The 26,224-nt window shown below is 45.2% G+C and overlaps 1 protein-coding gene across 1 annotated transcript; it reads left to right on the top strand.

Moving 5' to 3' along the window:
* The first annotated feature begins 602 nt into the window (after nucleotides 1-602).
* On the top strand, nucleotides 603-23,251 carry LOC111160854 (cytochrome P450 27C1). The gene is made up of 9 exons (XM_022524242.1): nucleotides 603-884; nucleotides 6,323-6,513; nucleotides 8,107-8,306; nucleotides 9,816-10,025; nucleotides 11,751-11,914; nucleotides 15,268-15,434; nucleotides 16,636-16,714; nucleotides 17,000-17,203; nucleotides 21,379-23,251. Exons 1-9 carry the CDS (start codon nucleotides 603-605, stop codon nucleotides 21,493-21,495), a joined length of 1,614 nt encoding a protein of 537 aa, XP_022379950.1. The 3' UTR covers nucleotides 21,496-23,251.
* Nucleotides 23,252-26,224: the final 2,973 nt, after the last annotated feature.

The following is a 26,224-nucleotide window of genomic DNA, read 5'->3' as shown; positions in this document are numbered from 1 at the left end:
AATGGAGACTGCACAATTATCCTTATGGAAACTTGTGGTAAAAGAATAGTGTGGCCATTTTACAATGTCACGAACTACGTGCACAAATGATCAACATATTTGTATGTTGAATTATAACTGTACAGCTTGAAATCATGAAGAGCTGTTTCTAAAATATATATACATAAAAAGTGAATTAGATTTTTCGGGTGTACTCTCCATAGTAATTTTTAAGGAAGAAAGTACTTTTAAAAATCCCAGTAGATTTTTCTTTTTCTTTCTTACTTTTTTTTTGGGGGTGGGCATGGTCGGAAGTGCGGTTGAATGTAAAATTTTGTGGTTTCAAAGAACGCTTAAGTGATGAATTAATGTGATGTGAAAGAAAGCTAACCGCCTCATTCTCTTGCAGTCTAATCACAAACCACCCCTTTTTTCCCCCCAGCCTTAGGGGAGGGAGCCTTTAATAATGGTCTGTGTAAACTGATACAGTTCGAAGTTCAAAGCATGAGTTCGAAGAAGCGCTGCTCCAACACGTTGAAGCGGAGCAAAGAGCAACCCCCAAGGACAACAGCTCCCCAAACAAAAAAATTGCTTCGAACAACCAATCCACCCAAACGGCTGCAATGGCTCTGCTGGCGCGAATCCTGAAAACCCGTGTGAGCCCGGCGTCCGGGCGGGGCGGGTTCCTGGGCGCCGGGGTCCGGCGGCCGGCCCGGCCCGAGGGCGCCCGGCTGCCGACGGGGGCGCGGGCCGAAGACAAAGGAGCCGGGCGGCGGGGAGCGCCGCGGGCCGGGGGCCAGGCCGAGGGACCCCGCAGCCTCGCCGCCATGCCGGGGCCCCGCACCCTCGCCAACCTGGTGGAGTTCTTCTGGAAGGACGGCTTCAGCCGCATCCACGAGATCCAGGTAGCGGCGCGCGCGGGGCCGGAAGGGGAGCGGGCCAGGGCACGGTTCCTCTGAGCTCGGAGAGCTCGCGCGCGCCGGAGGGCGTCTGGGAGGAGGCACCTCGGAGGGTGCCTGAAGGGACTCCAGGGAGGGGGCACCGGGCGGGGGACGCCGGGTGGGGGTGGGGCAAGAAAAGTGGCTTCAAGGAAGGGCGCCAGGGCGGGGTCTCCGGGCTGGGCGCGCGGGGGAGAGAGCTCTGGCGAGTGAGCGTGAGGAGGGGTGCCGGGGAGCAGTCCCCGGGTAGGAGACCTCGCGCGGGGTTGGGACGTGTGGAGCCCAGCTGAGGGAGTCGCCGTCCCGCCCCGGGATGGCCCCGAGGGGGGCCCAGAAGAGCTCCTTCTCCCGCGGGGGTGTCGGGGGCCGGCCCCGGAGGGCTGCGAGCAGCTCTGAGCTCTCAGAGCACCGCGGTCTACGCGGTCTAAGTCAGGTTGAGTCCGTTTCTGGTCCCTTTTGCTTGTGTTTTGTAAATGGAAAACAAACACGTTCCCCCTCCCCCAAAGAGCCGAGGTCCGGAGGTCACAGGTCGGTTAGCCTCTAAGTGATGAGGTCGCCACACGAATGTAAATGAACCTTGGCTGCAAGCCAGGACTCAGGCAGGGACCTAGGAAGAACCCAGTCGTTCCAACAACCTGTAGGAGTTTTGGGACCGGCTCAGTCTACAGTTTCTTATCTTGACCCTGAGTTTTGCCTTTCTTCCCTCATCGCACATTGCGCCCTTCACTGCAAGGCGACCCTCCACCTTCCTCTCGTTCGCTCTGGCAGCTGCTTCCTCGCTGGACTTCCTCGCTGGGCTCCCACCCCAGCGCACACTTATTTCTGGGACCCTTATGACTGTTTCCAAGAACACCCTCCCCCCACCCCCACTCCCCACTCCCCATAGCCCCACTTCCTTCTGTCATCCTTCAAAGCACTTCTCAGGGGGAAATCTGTGACCACCCACCTGGCCTGCCGTCATGGTCTTTCATTCGTTCCCTCAACCGAGAAGCATACGTGGTGGTGCAGAGGCCTTGATTGGGCTGGAGAAGCAGAAACTTCATTGGGAGAGAACAACAGTAGAACTCAGGAGCAAGTTTAATTTGATTGAAATTCCAGCCCTCCTCTCCATCCCCCACACCAACCCTACACAGTGTTCTGCCTGACATGCTTCTAGGGGTCAGAAATGATTTTCTCTCTTTTCTGTGTGGAATTTGAACATAAGCTATTAGGATGGTAGTTTTCAAATGGGATAAAACATGTTTTGCTATTGATTGTGGGCAAGTCATTGCAGCTGGATTTTTTTGTTTCTGTTTTTTTTTTTTTTTTTTTCCTTTTACCTGCCTCTGGTGCCATCTGGTTTTGTCCTCACAGTATAAGCCCACAGTTGGTTCCTCAGCACAGGTTTCTTCGAGAAGCTGACCATGTTTAAAACCTGCTTCTCCAGCAGGAGCCACCTAGGGAGCCACCTCTCCACAACTACAAAGTGTTCAGAGGGGCGTTTTCTCTGCATCTGGCCTGCTTCCCGCCATCACCCTACAGGCAGCCCTCCTGCCCAAGGCTCAGACCCCACCTATCACCGTGATCAGTCCTGAGTGGTAGCACCACTTGCCAGAGGACAGTCATGGAACTAACTCACCTGAGCTTTCCTGAAACAGGGTAGACAGGCCCCAACTGTTCCCAGCTCTGTTGTCCTTCTGGGCTCCCCTTTTCCTTTATTCTCCAAATAGCACTCATTTGCAAGAGCTGGAATCCTCCTGAAACCTCTCTGAGGACCCCAGGGAGTGCTTGATTTCCTTGGGTTACCCCACTGCAGGAGTGCTCAGATTGCTCTAGACTGAATAAGGTTTTAGCAAGCCCATCTGCCCTGTTCTTCAGCTTGCTCCTGAGGCACTTGTAGGAGGAAGACAGTTACTCTGCTACCATTACCTCCAGTATACTTTATTCCACTTGTGATCACACTTGTGATAACACAGTGTTAGCTCACGAGTCATCTGTATGGTCCAAGTCTTTCCTGCACAGGTGGAAAAGACCCAGGTGTTGGTTGAGTGACTTGCCGGAGGTCACACAGCTTGTTAGTGGCAGAGCAGACATCCCAGCCTGTGTTGCCAAAGACTGGTTTCAGATGTGACGGAGCAGGAGGGCCCTGTGTTCAAATGTTAGCCCTCCACAGGCACCTGTGGAGTCTTGACCAATTATTTATTCTTTCTGGACCTTAGTTTCCTTGTCTGTACCGGAGTCTGACAGTCCTCATCCATCTCACAAGTTATGGTCAGGTCAAATGAGATTAGGACTGTGGAAGGGCTTTGTATGCTATAATCATAACATGTAAATACTAATAATGAACATTTCTAGAACTCTTTTCAAAGTCCTACACATGAGGCAAGTTCTATTATTTGTCCATTTCTCAGGTGAGGAAACTGAAGTACAGTGGGTAAGGTTGCCTAGCTAATGCACGTTGAGCTAAGATTCAAACTCCAGTGTCTGTGCTTCTAATGACCAGACAAATTCTAAGTACTGGGACTGACTGTATGGTTCTGTGGTCCGCTAGCAAAAAAGGGCTGTACAGTATCTGGGTCATTCATCTTGTTCTTTCTTGTGCCCGGTCGATTGCTTCCTTGGGCTGAGGGTGCCCGTTCAATAGCTGAATTTGTTTGGGGAGTGACCCATTTCCCAGTAGTTTCAATCCCATTTCCCAGTAGTACAGTCATCTCATCCATGATTCCCATTCAGAGACCCAGCGGAACACCTTTCAACTGAGTCTGAGTTTCTTCATATCTGGGTGGGAGGACTTCACCCAGGTTGATAACGAAGTGAGTATCTTCTATCTGAAGAGTAGAAGAACAGAGAGACAACAGCCCCTCTGGCCTGCTATTTCTGAGGTTAAGAAGGGGGTGATAAGAAATGTTGGCAGATGCGAAAGAGAGACTTAGTCATTTTCTCCATATGCTCAGCCCTGGCTCTGCCATGCGACCTAAGGCTAGAGGCTCTCTCTCTCTCTCTTTTATTTATTTATTTAACCCATTTACATTTATTGTGATTTCTCTTTGTCTTTTGGTACTAGCGCTATTGAGATATAATTCATATACCACACAACAGTCACCACAGTCAATCTTAGAACACGTTCAAAACCTTAAAAAGAAACTCCATATTGTTTCTTTTAGCTATCACTTCCCAACTCTCTGTCCCTCCAGCCATAAGCAACCATTAACTTACTTTCTGTCCTTGTAGACTGGCCTATTCTGGAGATTTCATATAACTGGAATCATAACATGTGGTCTTTTGTGTCTGGCTTCTTTCACTTAGCATCACGTTTTCAAGGTTCATCTATGTTGTGGTGTGTACCAGTACATCATTTCTTTTTATGGACAAATAATACTCCAGTGTAGGGGCATACTACATTTTGCTTGTCCATTCATCAGTTGACAGACACGTGGATCATTTCTACCTTTTTGCTAATTGTGAAAAATGCAGCTATGAACATTCAGTATAAGTTTATTTTTGTATAGATATATATTTTCATTTCTTTGGATATATATCTAGGAATGGAATTGCAGGGTCAAATAGCACCTCTAGTTGAAACTTTTGAGGAACTGCCAGACTGTTTCTCAAAGTGGCTGCACTATGTACATTCCAACCAGCAAGTGTAAGAGGTTGTGATTTCTCCACATTCTTACCTATTCTTTTGATTATAACCACTGTAGTAGATGTGAAGTGGCATCTCATTGTGATTAGGATTTGCATTTCCCTGATGACTAATGATGTTGAGCTTCTTTTCATCTGCTTATTATCCATTTGTATATCTTCTTTGGAGAAATGTCCATTCAAATAATTGCCCATTCTTTAATTGGTTCATTGTTTTATTGAGTTGTAATAGTTCTTTATATGTTTTACATACAAGTCCCTTATCAGATATGTGCTTTGCAAATATTTTGCCAATTCTGGGGATTATCTTTTACTTTCTTTATAGTGTCCTTTGAAACCCAAAGTTTTAAATCATGATGAAGTCCAATTATCTACTTTTTCTTTTGTTGTTCATGGTTCTGGTTTTATATCTTAAGATGCCATTGCCAAATTCAAGGTCATGAAGATTCACCCCTATCTTTTCCTATAAGAATTTTATGGTTTTGGCTCTTATATTTAGGACTTGAACGCTTTTGAGGAAATTTCTATATCTGGTATGAAAGAAGGGTATATATTCATTCTTTGCCTTAGATATCCACTTGTCCCTGCATCCCCATTTGTTGAAGAGACTATTCTTCCCCAAATTAATTGTCTTGGCACTGGCACCCTTGTGGAAAATCAGTTGACCAGAGATGTGTGGGTTTATTTCTGAATTCTCAATTCTACTCCAGCAGTTTAGATGTTTATCCTCATGCCAGTACTACGCTGTCTTGATTACCATTGCTTTTGTAGCAAGTTTTGAAATAGAGAAAAGGGAAGCCTTCAACTTTGCTCTTTTTTTCAGGGTTGTTTTTTATATTGGTCCCTTGCATTTCCGTATGAATTTTAAGCTTGTCAATTTTCTACAAAGAAGTCAAAAGAAATTCTGATAGAGATTGTGTTGAAACTTTGGGTCAATATGGGGAGTATTCCCATCTTAATATTATTAAGTCTTCCAATCCAGGAACATGGGAAAGCTTTCCATTTATTTAGGTCTTCTTTAATTTCTTTCAATGGCTTTCAAAGTATAAGTTTTGTACTTCTTTTGTTGTCTAAGCATTTTATTGTTTTTGATGCTGTTGTAAATGGAATTGTTTTCTTAATTTTCTTTTTGGATTGTTCATTGCAACTGACTTTTTTTTTTTTTTTTTTTTTTTTTTTTTTTTGCAACTGACTTTTGTATATTGATCTTATATCCTGCAAGCTTGCTGAACTTGTTTATTAGTTCTGATAGTTTTTTAGTGGATTCCTTAGAATTTTCTGTATGGGAGATCATGTTATTTGTGATTAAATGTAGCTTTAGTTCTCTCTTTCTAATCTAGATGCCCTTTCTTTCATTTTCTTGATGGGGGCCATTTTTATAGGTTCATTACAGATTGCCTAAAGAGGGCTCTCTCTCTGCAGAACAGGGTGACAGAGCTGCTGAGGGTCTGGGACAGGCTAGCACAGTCTTTTTGGCTCAGGCCATTGAAGGCTCTGCAGTTCATCTCCATCCATAACGACATTTCTCTCTTGTTGCTCCACATGGCTAAGTATTGTTAAAATCATGCTCTAAAGAATAAGAAAACTTATGTGAATCTGGTTAATGACATGAAAGTACATTATCTTAGGAATATGTAAATTTACAACTCTGATTCAGCTCTGTATAATGTAGAGCTTCCCTCTGCCTCAATTTTCTACTCCCCTAACACCCAGAAATGTTTATATCAAAGGTATATCATATCTGTATTTTTTCCTTTTTTGGTTTCTCCATGGTATTGCAGCAGAAACACACACAGGAATATGGAAAAATCTTCAAGTCTCACTTTGGTCCTCAGTTTGTAGTATCTATTGCAGACCGAGACATGGTGGCTCAGGTGCTCCGGGCAGAGGGGGCCGCGCCCCAGAGAGCCAACATGGGGTCCTGGCAGGAGTACCGACACTTGCGAGGGAGATCCACCGGGCTCATCTCGGCGTGAGTATGTGGCCCCCGTGGGCCGTGGTTGGGAGGCCCCTGCTTGGATACGTGACTTTGAAAACCAGTCTTTAATAAATTGCACACCTCCCAGTGGCGTAGTGGCAAAACGGCCTCTTTGCGTGATCTCCTAAATACTGGTGCCAGAGGGCCCGTCCCTTCTCCTCTGGGAAGAGGTTTAATGCCAGGGACAAGGTCGGGTTGCACTAGCCTGGGAGAAGGCAAGAACTGTTTCTCAAGCAGTGCTCCAAGGCTGTCAGTGTCCTCTCTGTGACAACGAAGGGAGGGAGGTTCACAGAGCAGATCTGTGGGCAGAGGGGGAAGGAGCAGCTGCTTTAGGAGACACCAAAGAGGGGTTAAGAGCCTTCCTGTGTGGATCTCTATGTGATGCTGTTCCCATCTCATAATAGGCTATGATTATTGTTTGTAAACAAGGCTTACCAACACCTCTGTGCCCCTAAGAGCTAATCAGCACGATTCCAGGCAGGAAGGAGAACACAGAGCACCTGTGGATCCCCTGGTCCAAATCCCTTTGGTTTAGAACTTCCATTTGTGATTCTTTTTTCATATATATGCCCTATACATGAATTAAAGAGAAGTACAACCATAGGTTTCTCAAATGAGATAAATAAAAGCTGGGACTGGGTATCGCCAGAGCCCCTCAACTTTGGCTCTGAGGGAAATAATCAAACACCTTCTCCCTACTGGTCCAGCCCCAGAGGGGAGTGGCCAAATGCTGCAAAAGCTCTCGCTCTCTGTGCCACTCCTTGAGGCATCCACTATCCATTCTCCACCCAGGAGCTCAGTTCAGGGTTCACCTTTTTCTCTTTTGCTAATCCCAACAGCCTCGTGTCTCATTATTATAATATTTCTGCAGGGTTTTTTCAAAGGAAATCATCTCACTTTCTTTTTTAATTTTTTATTTATTTAACTTTTAGATCTCTCTCTTTTTTTTAAGATTTTATTTATATATTTGACAGACAGAGATCACAAGTAGGCAGAGAGGCAGGCAGAGAGAGAGAGAGATGGGGAAGCAGGCTCCCTGCTAAACAAAGAGCCCGATGTAGGGCTCGATCCCAGGACCCTGGGATCATGAGCTGAGGCGAAGGCAGAGGCTTTAACTCACTGAGCCACCCAGGCGCCCCCTCATCTCACTTTCTTTTTTTTTTTTTTTTAAGATTTTATTTATTTGACAGACAGAGATCACAAGTAGACAGAGAGGCAGGCAGAGAGAGAGAGGGAAGCAGGCTCCCTGCTGAGCAGAGAGCCCGATGTGGGACTCGATCCCAGGACCCTGAGATCATGACCTGAGCCGAAGGCAGCAGCTTAACCCACTGAGCCACACAGGCGCCCCTCATCTCACTTTCATAAAGATGATTCCCAGTGGGATTTTTTCCCCTTCCAAGTTTGCTTCGAGGGAAACAGACTGCAAGGCTGAAGTTCTCCCCTCCTCTTGCGCAGTATCTTAATTCTATTTGGATCAGCAGATCTTGTTGGCTTTTTATTACTGGGGAAACTCTCAGAGGTTCCCTGAGTTCTTTTCCAGGATGTCAATGGAAGTAAGATGATTTGAAACTCACTTTACTCTTCTAGGGAGGGTGAACAGTGGCTCAAGATGAGACGTGTACTGAGACAAAGAATTCTGAAACCAAGAGATGTGGCCATTTTTTCAAGCGAAATCAACCAAGTTATTGCTGATTTAATTAAAAGAATCTATGTCCTCAAGAGCCAGGCAGAAGATGGAGAAACGGTGACCAATGTCAATGACCTTTTCTTCAAATATTCAATGGAAGGTGAGGCGAAGTCAGAGGGTAGATGGCAGAAATGGTAGTTCTCATCCACTGGGCATGCCCTATGTCCCTGGCAGGCACTGGGCTGAGCCCCGCACATACACACCCATATCTCTCATGGTGCTGACTTAGCCAGGGGTACTGTTACCGCTGGTTTACAAGTGGGGAAATTGAAAACCCGCCCCCATTTTTAGTGGCAGAAACTTAATTTCGAATCCAGGTCTTTTAAAGATTTTATTTATTTATTTGACAGAGAGAGAGATCACAAGTAGGCAGAGAGGCAGGCAGAGAGAGAGGAGGATGCAGGCTCCCTGCTGAGCAGAGAGCCCGATGCGGGCCTCGATCCCAGGACCCTGGGATCATGACCTGAGCCGAAGGCAGAGGCTTTAACCCACTGAGCCACCCAGGCGCCCATGAATCCAGGTCTTTTAAACTCAAGAATCATGCTCCTAATTCCTGCATGTTTTGCTTTAGCACAGTTTGTAGAAAACAGTAGAAGTTTAGAGGGCGTCTACTGCAGTCATTCTAGCTTTTAAAATTCATGTGGGATGGGTAGGGTATTCCCATCCATGTCCTAAAATCAAAAATCAAACCCCAAATGTAGTCATTGAAAATTCCCTGCCCTCTCTTTCCTGACCTGGGGAGGTCACCAGTTTCTTTAAAGGATACATGTGAATACTCTTTTTTTTTTTGCTCAGAGGGAGAGAGAAAGCACAAGCAGGGGGAGGGGCAGGCAGAGGGAGAAGCAGGCTCCCTGCTGAGCAAGGAGCTGGATGCAGAACTCTATCCCTGGACTCTGGAATCATGACCTGAGCTGAAGGCAGATGCTTAACACACTGAATCACCCAGATGTCCCTAATTTTCACTTAAACAAAACAAAACAAAATAAAACAAAAAACATAATAGTAGCGAACCAAACTTCTTGTTTTGTACTTTTGTACTCTATCAGCATTCTCCTTTTTTAAAAGCGAGTTTACCTTAGTTCAAATTTAATTTTTAAGTTAACTTTTTAAGTTCTGTTAATGCTCCCTGAGCAGAGTAACAAAATCAACAGAGAGTTGTAAACACAGTGGAAAATCTTGCTTTTTCCTGATTCATTGAGACTGTTTCCTCTGCTCCTGTGACTCTTTGGGCCTGGGGCTCCCCCCTTCATGGCTCAGAAGAGCCACCTTTCAATTCCCTAGCGTTGGGCAAGTGGTCAAAAGGTTGGCGCCTTTGCATCCTGGGTCTTGAACAAACCCTCAGGAGGGTCGGGGGAGGGGGTGGTGGGGGCTGCTATATGGCTGAGCCCTGCCAGACAAAAGGAATGACCCACCAACCTGCTTCCTATCAGCCCTGAATACTCAAGCCCTGGAGCTCAGGACCTGGTAGAGAAAACCTCTGGTGATACAGCAGAGCCTCACTGGAGGAAGGCCCCTTGATTGCTTTTGCAACTTTTATGGCTAGATGTTGCCTGTTGATACTGTGCGTAACGAAAAAGGAGAGGGTCTTTCAACTCACTTTCCTGTGCAGGAGTGGCCACCATCCTTTATGAGAGCCGCCTGGACTGCCTGGAGGACAGCATCCCGCAGGCCACCGTGGACTACATCGAGGCCCTGGGGCTCATGTTCAGCATATTCAAGACCTCCATGTACGCGGGCGCCATCCCCAGGTGGCTCCGCCCGTTCATCCCGAAACCCTGGCGGGAGTTCTGCAGGTCCTGGGACAGACTCTTCAGATTCAGTAAGAGAAGAATCGAGGGGCTCCAGTCGTCTTACCGGTTGACCCAAGTGCGCGGCTTGCGGCGTATCTGAGGCTTCTGCCGCTGGAGGGGTGACGCTGTGGAGGGTGGCCTGGCGTGGTTGTGTGCTGGTACTTGGACCTGTTATCTGGCTCGGCTTCTCAGATGACAAGACGCATGTGGGTTGCTACTATCAGCAATGCGACCAATTTCCCATTTTTGAATTCTTTTCATTGTGACAAACATGCTAGCGGTGATATATGCAAGTAAATGTCGTCTAAGGGAGATGATGTCTTTGGTCCAATGATTCTGTCAGTGCTTGAAGTGCAGACAGCGTTTTAGGCCTGTGCACTTTCTTTCTTTCTTTCTTTTAAAAATTATTTTTGCTAACATATAATGTATTATTTGCCCCAGGGGTACAGGTCTGTGAATCATTAGGCTTACACATTTTACAGCACTCACCATAGCCCATACCCTCCCCAATGTCCATAACCCAGCCACCCCATCTCTCTCCCTCCATCCCCCAGGAACCCTCAGTTTGTTTCCTGAGATTAAGAGTCTCTTATGGTTTGTCTCCCTCCCAATCCCATCTTGTTTCATTTTTTCTTTCCCTACCCCCCACAACCCCCTCACCACCTCTCAAATTCCTCATATCAGGGAAATCATATGATAATTGTCTTTCTCTGATTGACTTACTTCGCTCAGCATAATACCCTCTAGTTCCATCTACATCGTTGCAAATGGCAAGATTTTGTTTCTTTTGATGGCTGCAGAGTATTCCAGTGTATATATATACCACATCTTCTTTATCCATTCATCTGTTCTTTCCATAGTTTGGCTATTGTGGACATTGCTGCTATAAACATTCGGGTGCGGGCCTGTGCACTTTCACTCGAACATTCTCACTTGCAGCTTTTTGGAAAGAGACAAATTCCTCTGTTTCTTACCTGGTGAAATAAACTAGGAAACTATACTTCGTTCAAACCCAGCAAAGTGAGATTAGTTTTCCTACATAGCTAACCAAGGATTTCCAAAAAGAAAAGATTTGCAAATTGTTTGTTAGAACGATGTTTTTAGAACAACACTAACGTTGAAAGAAATGTCCCATAGTGTCTTTTGAAGACCAACATTCATTTGAATATGTAAGTTCTGATGGATTGAATGTGGCACTATCTTTTTATGGTAACATAGCCTTTACTCTCACTCCATTCTCCCTTCTGGAAACATGGTAGAAAAAAAAAAAAAAAAAGAAAAGAAAAAAGAAAGGATCTGTAGTCTTATTACTCCAAAGCTTTCTTGGCTCTTTGATGAGTAAAGCAAACATTTGCAAGTATCTTCTGCATTATTTTCAGAGTGGAAGAGATATTTAGCTTGTCTTTAATTTTTTTTAAAAGGTTTTATTTATTTGAGAGCGAGAGAATGAGCATGAGGTGGGGGAGAGGGACAAGCAGACTCCCTACTGAGCAGGGAGCCTGACTCCGGACCCTATCTCAGGACTCTGGGATTGTGACCCGAGCAGAAGGTAACTGACTGAGCCGTGCAGGCGCCCCGTTTTTAACTTTTCATTCATTTATACAAACAAGCATGTGGATGAGCTTCCCAGATTGACAGCAAATTGACCTGCGTTTCATTTAGCTTTGGAATCTGCCACAGATTAAGTTACTGGGAAGATGAAGAGGTTATTCTCAACAAAACTTCTTTCAAAAGAAATAACTGTTTTCAAACAGGCCAAATCCACATTGACAACAAGCTGAAGGACATACAGTCCCACATGGACAGCGGGGAGACCGTGAGAGGGGGGCTGCTCACATGCCTTTTCCTCAGTCAGGAGCTGACCCTGGAGGAGATCTACGCCAACATGACGGAGATGCTGCTGGCTGGCGTGGACACGGTGAGTGTCTTGGCCTTTGTCTCTTCTCGATAAGCAAAGCACAGCTAAAGCTAGGAGCCTTCCTGAGTAATCTCATACGTGCATAACATGTTGGTGCTAACAACTTCTGCTTCACTGCTGAAAGTTTCCAGGAGAAAACTCCAACTTTTAAATAATATATGTGTATTTTAAAACATAAAACCATAATTCTGCAAAAAATGTAAGTTATCACGCACACAAAGTGACAATATGTTTTAAAGCTTAAAAATCATTCCCGATTGACAAACCTTGGTTATTGCTTCATTATACAAAAAATGAAGAAGCCACAGATATTAGAAACATTATTATTTATCATTTAAAGTATTACAGGTCACGGAGAACTCCCCAATTCATTTTATAAAGCCACCATCCCTTTTAAACCCAAATGTGCTAAGGAGAGCATAAAGAAAAGTTTAATAAACAGTTTGACTTATGAATATGTGTGTCTATCGGTCTTAAGTAAGATGCCGATGAATAGATGTATTGTGGCAGATGAATAATCTACTATGACCAAGGAAGGGTGACATCAGAATGAACAAAGCACAGCCAAGAGACTGGGTGGGAATTGCATCCCATGTTGTTAAGTGAGAAATGAAGACGCAGAAAACTGTGTATGTTGTGCTCCTATTGGTAAAACAAACAGTGGCCCGGCCCCTGCTTGTCTTGTGCGTGTCCATATCTGTACATGTTTAAGAGTGTGGAGGAAGGTATAGAGGGAGCACACTGGGTTTTTAATATGGGTTACCTGCCTGGGGAAATGGGAGCCAAGTTTCCCTCCAAAACATATGTGTAATGTGATACATTTATTCATGTATGAAAAATGATATACATGTGGGTATATATACAGAGAAATTTTAAAATTTGCTAAAAAGAAGTAGTGGAACAGGAAAAAACAGGGCTAGGTTTTTAGTATTTGGTGGAGGAAAAGTTAGTTGAGTGAAATAATTAAGATTTGCCTGATGCTTCACTATTTCCAAAGCCCTTCAAAACTAAACAACTAAGCTTTTCCTTTACAGGAGTGCTTCTTGAACTTGCATAAGGCACAGACCTCCTGTTTAAAGGGAGAAGCGCCCCACCCCAGGGTTGACATTGTTTTTATTATAATGTCACATAAACATGTAAAAGCAAAAAACTTAGTATAAATTCCTTATTTTTATGGATCTTCTACAACAATAAAACAAAGACATGTATAAAACTAACCAATGAAATCAATGTGATCAATGAAAATTCTAATCAGCCACGTGAATGTGATGAGTGGTGTGGGTTTGCTTGAATGGGGAGGGGATGAGCGGAGTGAATGCTTGGCCTTGCCTCTGAGAGGATTCGGGTATGTTGTCCCTCCTGCCCCCTGGTGGTAATTAAGAGCATCACAGGAGGTGGAGCACAGAAAAGACCATTCCTACCAGAGGCCCCTGAAAGGAACATCAGCAGATGCGTTCTTACAATTCATATTCATTTTCTAAAATATTACTTAAAAAAACTTTATTGCAGTATAACTTATGCAAAAGAAATGGCACCCTTTTAAACCGTACAATTTATTATAACTTGTTGGCAGATACAAGATAAACACAAATGTGATCATTTATGAAACCACCACCCTAATCAAGATCCTGAATATTTCTACCACCCCTGAAATTTCCTTACTCCCATTTCAGTCCATCTCTCCTGACCCGCCTGCCCCAGGTAACCGCTGATTTGCTTTATGATGCTCAACATCAGTTCTCGCTTTTCTGGAAATGTTTAGAAATAGAATCATACAGTGTGTATTTTGCATCCAGCTTCATTCAGTCAGCGAATGATTTCAGGATTCACTGATAGTTGCATATGAAAGTAGTTTATTCATCGTTTTATTGCACTTCACAGATAGATTTTTTTTTTTTGCAAATTAAATGTTTGTGGCCACCCTGCATTGAGCAAGACTGTTGTCTCCATTTTTCCAACAGCATCTGCTCATTTTTTGTCTCCAAGTCATACTTTGTTAATTCTCATGATATTTCATTTTCATTATTATTATATTCATCATAACAATACACAACACAATATTATATACATAATTTGTATTAGATATTGTTATATATAACATAAATATATATTATACATGATAATATATAATAGTAGAATCACTGGTCTGTGCTCAGTGGGTGATTAGGACTTGCTGAAAGCTCAGGTGATTGTTTGCAGTTTTTACCAATAAAGTATTTTTAAGTTAAGGTGGGTAAGTTGTTGTTTTAGACATAATGCTATTGCATACTTAAGAGATTACAGTAAAGTATAAGCATGGCTTTTATTTGCACTAGGAAAGCAAACAATTCATTTGACTCACTTTATTGTGATACTCGTTTTATTGTGGTAGTCTGGAACCCAACCCAGATTATCTCCAGGGTATGCCTGTAGTATTCCATTGTATGCATATGCCACATTTGGTCTTTCCACAGAAACGTGATTGTAATAGAAATTTCTAAATTTTTTCCTTATCATTTATAAGGAAGAACTTGCACATTATATATATTATAGGTGAGCTTGCCCTCTAAAAACATATGATATCTATCACAGGGAAATGATATCAGTATGGCCTACTGACTTCAGATTTTTTTTTTTAGGTAAAAGTAAAGGCATTTATATTGTGGACTTGTTTATGAGAGTGAAATACAGTCACATAGATAATAGGGAAAATGTAGTGAAAGTCTTGGAACCTCGGAGAATAAGACAGAATTATTTTCAATGACCAGAAATGTAATTCTTCAGTCTGAGACATGGTATTTAAAAAAATGCTAATGTTTTGAATAAATGATCTATTAAATCTTTATAGGTTGCTTTACTTGAGAAGGTCATGGAAACAGTGAACAAATTACCCCCTGCCCCCTATGAGCAAGTCCTGCCCAGTCATTGTGGCCCTGGCATTGCCAGACTGAACAATTCCCAGGCTGACCAGCAGGCTCTGGCCCTTGCTAGCAAAAACCAGATGACATTTGCAAAGAAGGTCACAGAAAGTTCCAGGCACAACTTCCAGGCTTGACCAGCATCCTTAGGTCCTCTCAGATGCCATTGAAGGGGACTGCTCTTACGTGATCCAAAAAAGTTCCAAAATAATGTCTTCTGCAGTCCTTCATTGAAAGAGCATCTGAATCACACAGTTGATGTTACTTTCCAAAAAAAAAAATTTTTTTTTTTTTCTGGCATGATTTAGGGAAAATCAGCTTTTGCTTTGGTAAGGCCTATGAATGAACACGACTTTCCACATGTGCTTATGCTCACTTGACTTCCTGGCCGATGTTGCCTGTTGCTTAAATCCTTGGTTTTACCCATGTGCCTGTGTCTGCTGGTTTCTTTATTAGACATCCTTCACGTTATCCTGGGCAGTGTATCTCCTGGCGAGGCACCCAGAAGTGCAGCAGACGGTGTACCAGGAGATCCTTAAGAATTTGGGGGATAGGCACGTCCCAATGGCAGCTGACGTCCCCAAAGTCCCACTGGTCAGAGCTCTGCTGAAGGAAACACTGAGGTAAAAGGCTCACCAAAATTCATGTCAAAAACTGTCTTGTAAGTCTCTGATGCTTTATCATCATGATTTAATTGGGTCCAAAACAAATGCACCAACAACCTGCAGTGGCCGAAGGAGATAGTTTTAACTATCTTTGTTTCCTCTCTGCTCTTGTCAGAATAACAGAAAGACTGCTCTGTTTTATGGTCTGAACTGTTAATTGTTCTTCACAAAGCTCTTTGGAGCCATCACCCCATGACATCGTACCTGCTTTAGTCATTTGTTTCACCAAGTTCCCCAGCGTGCTCCTGGAGCAGTACTCCGTGGTTCCCGTTCCTCTGAATGTAAAGCAGAGCGAGAGGGATTGATCAGGAAAATATTTTGGGCTGTTTGGCTGATTACCAAACCTGCTTACTGTTGTTCTAGTGTGGATATGCTAGTCGAAATGGTAACACCGAGTGGACTCACTCACTCCATGACAGGGCTTTACCGACACTCAGAAAAGGCTGGACGTGAGGGACGTGGGTGGCCTTGAGTGGGTTTGGGTGGGAGGTAGGATCAGGCGGCCAATGAAATTTCTTCCTCCTTTGAGGTTCAGGGATTCTGAACCCCGCGTTCCTCTGTGGAGGACCGCCATGCAGAGGAGCTGAGATGGATTCATGGTATGCCCTACAGTAATTCTTTTAAACTTGACTTGATAATGGTGTTTCAAGTTGTACCTCCTCAATCCATAGCATGTTGTTTAAGCTCAGGGGGAAAAAGCTAGCTGTGTGTTTACTGGTATTTGTCAATTGCAATTTTGTTCAGAGTTTTCTCCAGATTGCCTCTCAGAGACAATCCAAACGCTGAAGTAGAGCTTTTCTCAACATGTGTTTCCTGGGTCCCTAAGCCCTGTGGCTTGTTCCTTGAGGAAGGGGGTCCCATGTGCACGTAAGTTTCCCAGACTCGGGATTACCCCTCCTGGGAACATAATAGCACGTTCAAAGCTCTGCTTTGTGTTTCGTGAACATTTTTGACCAGGGGACCTGCTTTCCCATTCCTCAGGGTACTCGCCGGCCAAAGCTAAGGAACCACGCAGGTCCTCACAAGATTTTTTAGGTGAAACTGGACCTCGTGTTATGTTTTAGAAAAATGAAAATGACAAGATGTCCAGATTTTTGAAAGTGAAGTAAAATACTTTAAAAGTGACTACCCAATCCTGCTCCTGTTGGTTCTTTTCCAGGCTGTTTCCAGTGTTGCCGGGGAATGGCCGAGTGACCCAGGAAGACCTGGTCATTGGCGGGTACCTGATTCCCAAAGGCGTGAGTATGGTTGCCAGGGTGTGGGGACTTGGGCTCTGCCATGTGGCTGAGGAGGAAGTCTGCTGGTATGTTTAGGAAGTCCTTGCGCCCTAGCAAATATCACTAGGTTCCTTCCCTTCTGCACGTATTTTATGATGAAGATGGGGCTTTCGAAGCAAGGACCCTTATGTGTCTCCTTCTAGCCAGAAGCATCTCGGGAGGGACAGGCAACAGGGTTCTTGCCTCTGCCCTGCTTTTGTGTGATCCTATTCTTCATTCCTTTTCTGTTGCAAATGGTGCTCTCAGACCCAGCTGGCCCTCTGCCACTATGCCACGTCCTATGCGGATGAGAACTTCCCTCGGGCCAAGGAGTTCCGGCCAGAGCGCTGGCTGCGGAAGGGAAGGCTGGACCGAGTTGACAACTTTGGGTCCATCCCCTTTGGGTATGGGGTTCGGAGCTGCATCGGGCAGAGAATCGCAGAGCTGGAGATTCATCTCCTCATGATCCAGGTAGGCGGGTGGGGGCCAGACATCAGCCTTCTGCCTTGGCCTTGTTTCCTGGGCTCCATCAGACCAAGACTTGAGTAGGAAAGGAGATGCATTTGGAATATTTGGAAAACTCAAAAGTAAGAGCTTCATGTTAAATCCTTTTTACATTTTAAAATGCCACCCCCTTGGGTCCCCTGACCACCCACTGAGCCTCTTTTCTCCTTGGAACCATGGAGCAGCAGTTTGGGCCCTTGGAGGCCTGAAGGACTGGGAAGTGGCCATGCTGTGCTGGGTCTACAGGGGCCCAAGAGCTCAGCTATTCATCACACGAGGAGCTCTCGACAGAAGTGAATGGGAAGGTGACACGCATGTCAAAAGGTTTCGGAGCAGCAAAGGCATTAGGAGGCTCCTTAAAATGCAGGTTCCTGGGCCTCCACAGAGATAGTAATTTGGTGGGTCTGGGGTGGGGCTTCAGTGGGGGGGTTCTGATGCTGGTGGTCACTGGGCACACTCTGAGAGATGTGTGAACCAGCCACTTACACAGTGCAGTGGTTCTCATACTTGTTTAGGTTGTGAAACAGCAGGAAGGCTTGGTTTTTGTTGGAGAATACCTTACATTTAATCTCTTACTGTTAAAATAGATGCTTTTCTGCTTCTACTGTTTTGAGTTTGTGCCATAGCATGAGCTAAATTGTGTTTGAAGGAAATTTTATAAAATGAATGACTTAAATTTTTTTTAAAGGATTTTATTTATTTGACAGCACAAACAGGGGGAACAGCAGGCGAAAGAAGAAGAGACTTTAGTAGAGAAAATTCTACTTGTTAGGTTTCCCTGCAAATTTAGGAAGACTACTATTAACATGTCTTAGCCATGGAAGACCTTGGCCCAAGGTTTGGGAGCTACTGCCATTGACATTGCATTGGAAGAATGTAGAGATTACCTGGTGACCCAGGCTTCCCATTTTATTGAGGAGGCAACTGAGGCTCAGAGAGTTGGAGCCACTTGCCCCAGTCACAGAGTGGCAGGTACATGGCATGATCCAGGTGTCTTGACTCCTTTCTACATTTCCACCATGTTATGGAGGTGCTTTCCTGCAGCCTCACAGAGCTTAGAGCAGAACACTGAGAGGTTAGGACCTTGAAAGAGTCCTTTCATGTCCTTTCATGAGTGGCATGAGTGTGTGCAAGCTGCTATGGAAGCCAGGCCAGCCTGGGAGGGTGGAGAGGGATTCTGGATGGTCAGCACTTGGGGACAGCTCTGAGAGCTGGAGAACTTGAAAGGCTTCTGCTCGGATGGGGAGTAGGCAGCCGGAGGTGTGGGAGTAGAGCACCTCTCGAGCTGGGCGGCTCAGGTGGAGAAAGCCTGGTGACCGGTGTGTTAAACAGTCATCCCCAACTCGGTCGGGATGCGGTGACTGCTGGCCAGGCTCAGTGGGGTTGTCACCAGTGCAGCCATTCCTGGGGACGGTCGGCCCTGTGGACATTGACCCATCTTGCTGCATTTGGGGTGAGAAGCAGCTCAGTGTGGTGGAGATGGGAGTTCTGGGGCAAGTGGACTCAAATCCCAGCTCTGCTGTTTGCTGGTTCTGACACTCTGGGCAGGTTTCTCAGCCATGAGGAGCCTATTTCCTTATTCATGAAATGGGCCAAATACCTACTTCTTGCGTGTGTGAGGACACAGTCTGTGCTGGAGAAGTGGCAGCTGCTGTTGGCCATGCACCTGCTCTGAGTGTCTGCCCTTGGGTTTTTGGGAATGTCTCACGCTATAAAGTGCTGCCATAGATTCTACAGCCACATCCGGGACAGGCAGAGGCTTCCTACTGAGTCGGCCATGGGGCTTTCTAGCCCTGCCTGGTGCTTCCTTGGAAGAGGGTCAGGAACAGGGTGTTTGGTGGCCGCGATGGGGTTTTGTTTCTTGGTGCTATTAACATACAACTGTACCTGCTGGGGTTTTCCTTAGAGTCCTCATTTCTACTTGTGCAAATAGAGAAAGGGAGTGTCATTATCTGTAATTGTCAAGGGGGTAAAAAAAAAAAAAAAAAGAGGGAGAAGAGACACAAGCCATGCTAGGAATGAGAAAAGAGATATAGCTAAAGATGCAGTTGCTGATTTTTTTAAATCAAGAAAATACCACAAATGACTTTTTTTGCTAATAGATTTGAAGACTTAGATAAAATGTACAATGTACTAGAAAATGTAAGTTGCCCAAATTGACTCGAAAGAGAATAGACCTCAGATATCGAATGCATGGAGTCAGCGGTAAGAAGATTTGCCCCCCTAAATGTTCCAGACCTAGACGGTTTCATTGCAAGTTTTATCAAACCTTCAATGAATGGGTAATCATCATCTTATACAAACAGAGACTAGGAAAAGGAAGTCTCATTTTTATGAGACTTGCGTAGCCCCAATAGTCAAAACCTGGAGAGGGTAATATGAGAAGGAAAACCACCAGCCAGTCGGATTTATTAACAAAGAGGGAAGATATCCTAAGTGAAAACTTGGCAAATGGAACCCTGCTGTGTAGGCAACAGAGATGCATCCCCAGCACATCAGGTTTATTCAGAAATGCAAGGATGGCCCACCTTAAGGACATCTGTTGATATCACTTGCCACAGTAGCTAATGGAAGGAGAAAAATTAAATGACCCCTCCCCCCAAAAGAATGCTAACGTGCCACACACATTCATGAAGAAAGTCTCTTAACAGTAACAGAAGGGCTTTCCTTAACAAGATAAATGGCGTCTCCCCCAGTAGGACGGGGAACATGCCTGTGGCCTCAGAAAGGGAAAGGACTTTAGTGGTGCACTGTCAAATGGGAGCAAGATCTTTGTATCATGCAGAGAACTTTGAGAAGATACACTTTAGCTCCTTGGGACTTGAGGTGCAAGAGAGGCTTTGTTTTTTGCTTGTACATTTCCTGTGTAGTTTGGATTTTCTTTTAGTGAGCATAGTGTTGCCCACTCAGAAAGGGAAGAAGGCCAGGTGGCACGTTAGCCTGAACGTGGAGGAGACCTACACATGAGTTCTTTTGCTATGTGGGATGTGCAAGCAGTTCTGCAAAGTCAGAACCAAAGGTCAGAGGTTAGGTGTTTTGCTGAAGCTATCTCGATGCCATAACATGTTGGAGCTGCCTAAATATGTTAATTCAGCTTGGCTCTTGAAATGTGACAATGGAGGAGGTCCAACGTATGTTCCCAGTCAGCCCTGCCCCTTCCCCCTGCCAGACCTCCCCTGAGGCTCCAGCCCACCTGAGGACCTGTCAAGGGGTCCTGGTTCTTTGCTTGAGAGACGAGGCTGGAGAGGGAGTCAGGGCTGGGTAGGGGTGGGCAGCCTGGATCCCATGTGACATTTTATGTTCTCCCAAACTGACACTTTGTTGGGCTGGACTTTATTCTGGACCTAGTGGGCAGCAGGGTAAGGGGCAGTAGCTAGTGTGCTGGTGAGCACGGCCCTTCCTCCTCTCCAGGAACCCATGTGTGCTCTGACTCAGGCCTTTAGAGCAGGTTGCCTTGAGTTCCCTAAGCCAACATGACCTTGAACATCAGCCCAGGGCCGGTAGATGGCGAATGTTATTGCTTTAAGCTGATGGATACTTTGGTGCTCATTGTTGAGGTACTTTCCAGGCTGACCCTGAATGGTAGAGCTGGTTCTCTTTTTGAGCTGCAGAAATGAGAGATGCAATCAAAGGTACAGATTGAGAATATTTAAACTGAGGACATCACTGAAGCCTGTTTGGATGATTGACTTGCCAACAGCAGTGCACTCCCCCAGGCCTCTATCACCTTGGGTTCCCAGCCGGTGGGAAACCTGGAACTTTCACCTTGTCCCTCTGTCCTCCTTCCTCCTTTGATTTCTTCTTTACCTTGACCTAAAGAGGAAGCAGAGGAGTTGGAGTTTTGAAATGGCTGAGAAAATGGAAGTCATTTGAACATTGTGTCTGCATATCTTTGTCATGTGAGCTTCCCAGTTGCTCAGTGGACAGGCTGGGCTCCCGTGCAGGACCTAGTGCTGCTCTCAGACCCGCAGCAGCCCCTGCATCCCCTGACCGGTGATTGGTGTCCGCACCATGGCCATGCCCACTTCCTGGGCTCCTTGCAGCCTGTGGCCACCGCAGGAAGAGGAGGGGTTCTCATTCAGAGCACTATGAGTCCTCTGCTGACCCCATTTTGAATCCCCCCTCTCTCTTTCTCTTCTTAGTTGCTTCAACATTTTGAGATCAAAACATCCTCTTGGACTAAAGCTGTTCCTGCAAAAACCCATGGGCTGCTGATGCCAGGGGGGCCCATCCATGTGCGTTTTGTTAACAGAAAGTGAGCCTGGATTTTTAAACCCAGCCAGCTGCCCGACACAAACCAGTGTTCCAGTGTCACTGATGACAGCAGTGGAGGGAAACCATCACTTTTACAGGCTGTCTTCGTGATAAATTGCCCCCAGGTTCTGGGAGACTTGTACATCTTTATGCAAAGTAATTTGAAAAGATTATTGGACTTTGGCAAACCAGTGTAGCCTTTTCTTTGGAGAAACGACTGTTTAAAAATGAGGGGCACTGAATCCTGGTGTCTCCTCCGTGGTCTTACCCTTGTGCTATACTTGATATTCAATTAATTATAGTCTCCTATACATTTGTGCAAGGAAGTGTTGGTTTACTTACAAATTCTGTGCTTGAACATATGTCTTGTTATACTGCACTGGGACTCTATGTCAGGAGGCCAATGCAACTAACTGTTTCTAATTTGAAGAGGGAACATACGAGTGTCTCTGTAATACTGCAAGTATGAGAGGAAAGCACCAGAGTCAACATTTTATCCTGAGTACCAGTTTTAGATCCTGCAGAAGAGCTCAAAATTAACGGGACCATATTCTTATTTTTCTCTCCAAACTGGTGCTTCCTTTTCCAGTAAGAGCTCCTGAAGAAGTTGAAGATTAGCTTTTGTTTGAAAGAAATAATCAATAAAAAATAGAACTCCTGGTGGAATCCAGAATAATTGGGTTTTATGACCAAGTATAAACACTAAAAAGATGTATAAGAAAATTTGACTGTGGAATTTTATTGCCTCAGTTGAGAAAAATGAATTAGATAAGCAGAGTGGAGAACTGTATAATTTTAGAACATTTTTATTTTAAGGAAAAAAATATATAAGTGGACATGCTATAGATAATATTTTGATCTTCATGGTGTTGTTTTAAATATCTGAACTGGAAATGTGATCCAGCTGTTAGTGCTTATGTAAGGCTCCAACCGGATGCTTAGGGCCTCAGGATTGTTCGCTCATGCCAAGCTCTGTCGCCTTTCATGCTACTTGCTGATCGTTAATAAGAAAAAACACCATTTTGTAACATTCTCCCTGCATAGTCATGCTTGAAATGGCTTCTTCTCAATCCCACAAATCTTTTCACACATTCCTTCCCCCAAATCACTTTCCTACTAATACATACCACACAGCTCCTCCTGCACTTTAGTTAGTCATGTCGCAAAATAACCCTTAAACAAAATAGAAATAATAGCCATTTCACATCCCGTCTTTGTTAAAGTATGTAACAACGTTAAATCTGTGTGTGAAGACAGCACAATTCTAGTCTGAGCGCTATGGAAACATGTATAGTTAAATATGAAATTATGTCATAATAACTGACAAGATGTTGGATTACTTTGAGATCTATAAACTTTTATAAGCTCGCTACAATTTTCTTCTGTTTGTAACTGAAATTAAAAAGTACTGAGACGAATGAAGCGACTTGAAGCGACCTCTTGCTCTACAACGCTGCAACACTCTCGGGCAGCGTGTCCCCGCCTGGTGATGGGTCTGCGGTGAAGACGGTGGTAACACCCGAGCCTGCTGTTCTGTCTCACTGGACAGAGGGACAGACTGACCTTAGGAGCCTCCTGATGTGATGCAACAGGAAGCATGTGGCACCAACTACGTTGTTCTTATGGTAGAAATGGAAGTTGTATCGGATGAGTCTGTAGATCTACTACCGGTTTGTAGGAAACACAGGTTATAGAGGGACTTGTTAAAACTCCAAGACAGATACCATATGATCTCTCTCATAAGTGGGATCTAAAAACAAAAAAACAAATGACTAAACAAAAAGCAGAACCAGAACTATAAATACAGAGAAAAAACTGATGGATGACTAAGGGAAGGGGGGGGTTGGGCAAAATGGGTGAAGGGGCATGGGAGGCACAGGCTTCCAGTTCTGGGATGAATAAGTTGTGGGAATGAAAGGCACAGCACAGGGAATACAGTCAGTGGTATTGTAGTGCAAGGCATAGTGAGGGTAGCTACATGTGTGCTGAGTGTAACATAATGTGTCAAGTTGTCCAATCCAAGGTAATATTGTGTCAACTATACTCAAATAAAAAAAATGGTTTTGAAATGAAAAAAAAAATAAAGTGGTCTTTAAATGGAAAAATTATTGTTATTATTATTTTTTTTAAGATTTTTTTTTTTTTATTTGACAGATCACAAGTAGGCAGAGAGGCAGGCAGAGAGAGAGAGGAGGAGGAGGCAGGCTCCCTGCTGAGCAGGGAGGACCCTGGGATCATGACCTGAGCCGAAGGCAGAGGCTTTAACCACTGAGCCACCCAGGCGCCCCAAAATTATTATTATTTTTATAGATATTATTTATTCATTTGAGAAAGACAGAGACAGAGCACAAGCAGGGGGAGAGGCAGAGAGAGACAAAGAATCAGACACCCAGCTGAGCAGGGAGCCCGATGCGGGGCTCCATCCCAGGACCCTGGGATCATGACCCGAGCTGAAGGCAGACGCTTAACCATCTGAGCCCCCCCAGGTGCCCCTAAATGGAAAAATTACAAAATACACAACAGCTTTCAAAAAAACCCAAAAAACAAAAAACAAGAACCAAAACAGAAACAAAAGCAAAACAACTCCGTGCAGAAGCCGTCAGTAGAATCCAGAATATAGTGAAGTCTACATGACAAATAACTCCATTTTTTTCAGCGAGTAAATGACAAGGGAAAAGAAAAAGAGGAAGGAGACGTATTTACTGTTCGTAATGCTGGACTTGGTTTGAATCCAGATTTAAATAAACCACTTGTAAAAAGACATTTAAGAGGTAATTAGGGAAATTTGGACACTGTGTATTTGAATGGCATTAAGGAATTATTGGTTTTTGTGTGTGTGTGTGCTAGTGGTAGTTATTAAATTAAAAAGGGAGAGATCTTATCTCTTGGAGACAGCTCTTAGAGATACCAGTGAGCCATGTTTGCTGATGAGCTGCTAGAACATCTTGGATTTGCTTTAAACATTTTGGATTTGCCTTAAAATAGTGTTGCTGTGGAGGGTGGGTGATGTGTGGGTGCTGGAGGGTGTGGGGAGGATGAGGTGAACCAAGACTGGCCCAGGGCTGAGAACTGCTGGAGCTGGGTGGAGGGCGCAGGGAGGATTCGTGCCATTCTCTCCGCTTTGTGTATGCGTGTGTGCATTTCCATAATAAAACGTGTCTTCAAAAGCCAAAGACAGGGTTGATTAATAACCCCATTATTCATTTCCTTTTTCATTACTAGTCATTAAAGAGCCAAACTGACTATAAATTAGGTTCTTTTGGGAGCTACACCTTTTCTTTCAGTAATTGTTAGCAATGATCAATTTGACTATGGGACAGCCTCGGAGGATCTGGGGTACCTGGATGCGGGGACCTGCCAACTTGTTCAGCCAGCCTTCAGAGCTGAGGACAGATCCAGAGACAGGAGTGAGGAAGGGAGGAGCCAGGCGGCCACTGCAGGCAAGCTGGAACTGGGACAGAGCCCTGGGTGTGGGACAGCAGAGCCGTGGGACCTGCGCAGTCTGTTCCCTGCCTCAGGGTTCTCAAACTCCCAACTCCATTCTCTTTTCTTTCTCCTTCCTTCCTTCCTCCCTTCCTTCCTTCCTTCCTCCTTTCCTTCCTTCCTTCCTAATTCTTTCTTTCTTTCGATTTTATTTATTTATTTGACACACAGAGAGAGAGATAGAGAACACAAAAAGGGGGAGTAGCAGAGGGAGCGGGAGAAGCAATCTCCCCACTGATCAGGGAGCCTGACATGGGTCTCGATTCCAGTACCCTGAGCTGAAGGCAGATGCTTAACCAACTGAGCCACCCAGGTGCCCCCAAACTCCATTTCTAAAAAGGTGCCAGTCCAGAGAAAGGGGTCCACATCTGGCAGGTCTGAGAGCAGACAGAGGTGCCGGAAGTGTGGTGAGAATCAACTCGAGGCTCCTCCGCCAAGGTAGCAGGGCCAACGGTGCAGACAACTGGGGGGGACGCTGGCCGTCCTTTATGGTGAGCGACAGCTGGACTGCCAGACACCAGGAAGGCCAGGGCCCTGGGCTGCAGGATCTGTAGGGGACTCCCTCCCAGCCCTGGGTTCCTCTTCCATCAGGTGTTTGACAGGCTTGGCTTGTAACAGGCATCCTGATCCACAGTCACTGCTGGAAAAGTCTCCAGTTACCCTTAGCCATCGTAACCCTCTCATTTAATGATGAAGATATCCAGTGTTCTATAAATAAAACCTCCCTGAGCCTCACTCCCAGACAAGCCCCTCAGCCCCCTCAGCTCTGGGCAGTTCAGGGAAGCCGATGGAGGGAGGGACAGGTTGGTATCCCTTTTCTGCCCTCCCCCACCCTCCCTGGGTTTGGAGCTGGCAGAGGAAGAGGACGTGGCAGGAAGGGGAAGGGTGGCTTCTGATGGCCTCAGGAGATCTGGCTTCAGGCTCTTTGGCCAGAGCAGACATGCAAAGCTGACTATCCCTCCTTTGGAGTTTTTCTAAATGAGAAACCTCCAGCCGTACCTCCAACAAACAGGCAGTGCCTTTCCTCCAAGTGGTTTCTTAGGACTGTCGCCCAGCCATGGGGCACCCAGAGTCCACTTCTGTCTGGGTCCCATGGCCCATCCAAGCTCTCCCCTTGGGCAGACTCTAAACCCCTGCCCGGCTATGTTGTCCCCACTCTTAGTGATTCTAGTTGCCTCCCTGTGGGCCCAGGCTTGCGCGGGGCCTCTTTCAGGTGTGAGCTGGGCACCAGTGTCTGTGCCCCACAGCCTG

The sequence above is a fragment of the Enhydra lutris genome, unplaced genomic scaffold (genome assembly GCF_002288905.1).
Source record: "Enhydra lutris kenyoni isolate GAN:26980312 unplaced genomic scaffold, ASM228890v2 scaffoldscaffold78, whole genome shotgun sequence".
NCBI classification, from domain to species: Eukaryota; Metazoa; Chordata; class Mammalia; order Carnivora; family Mustelidae; genus Enhydra; species Enhydra lutris.
The sequence above is the reverse complement of the archived record's forward strand: the minus strand, read 5'-3'. Positions and strand labels throughout refer to the sequence as shown.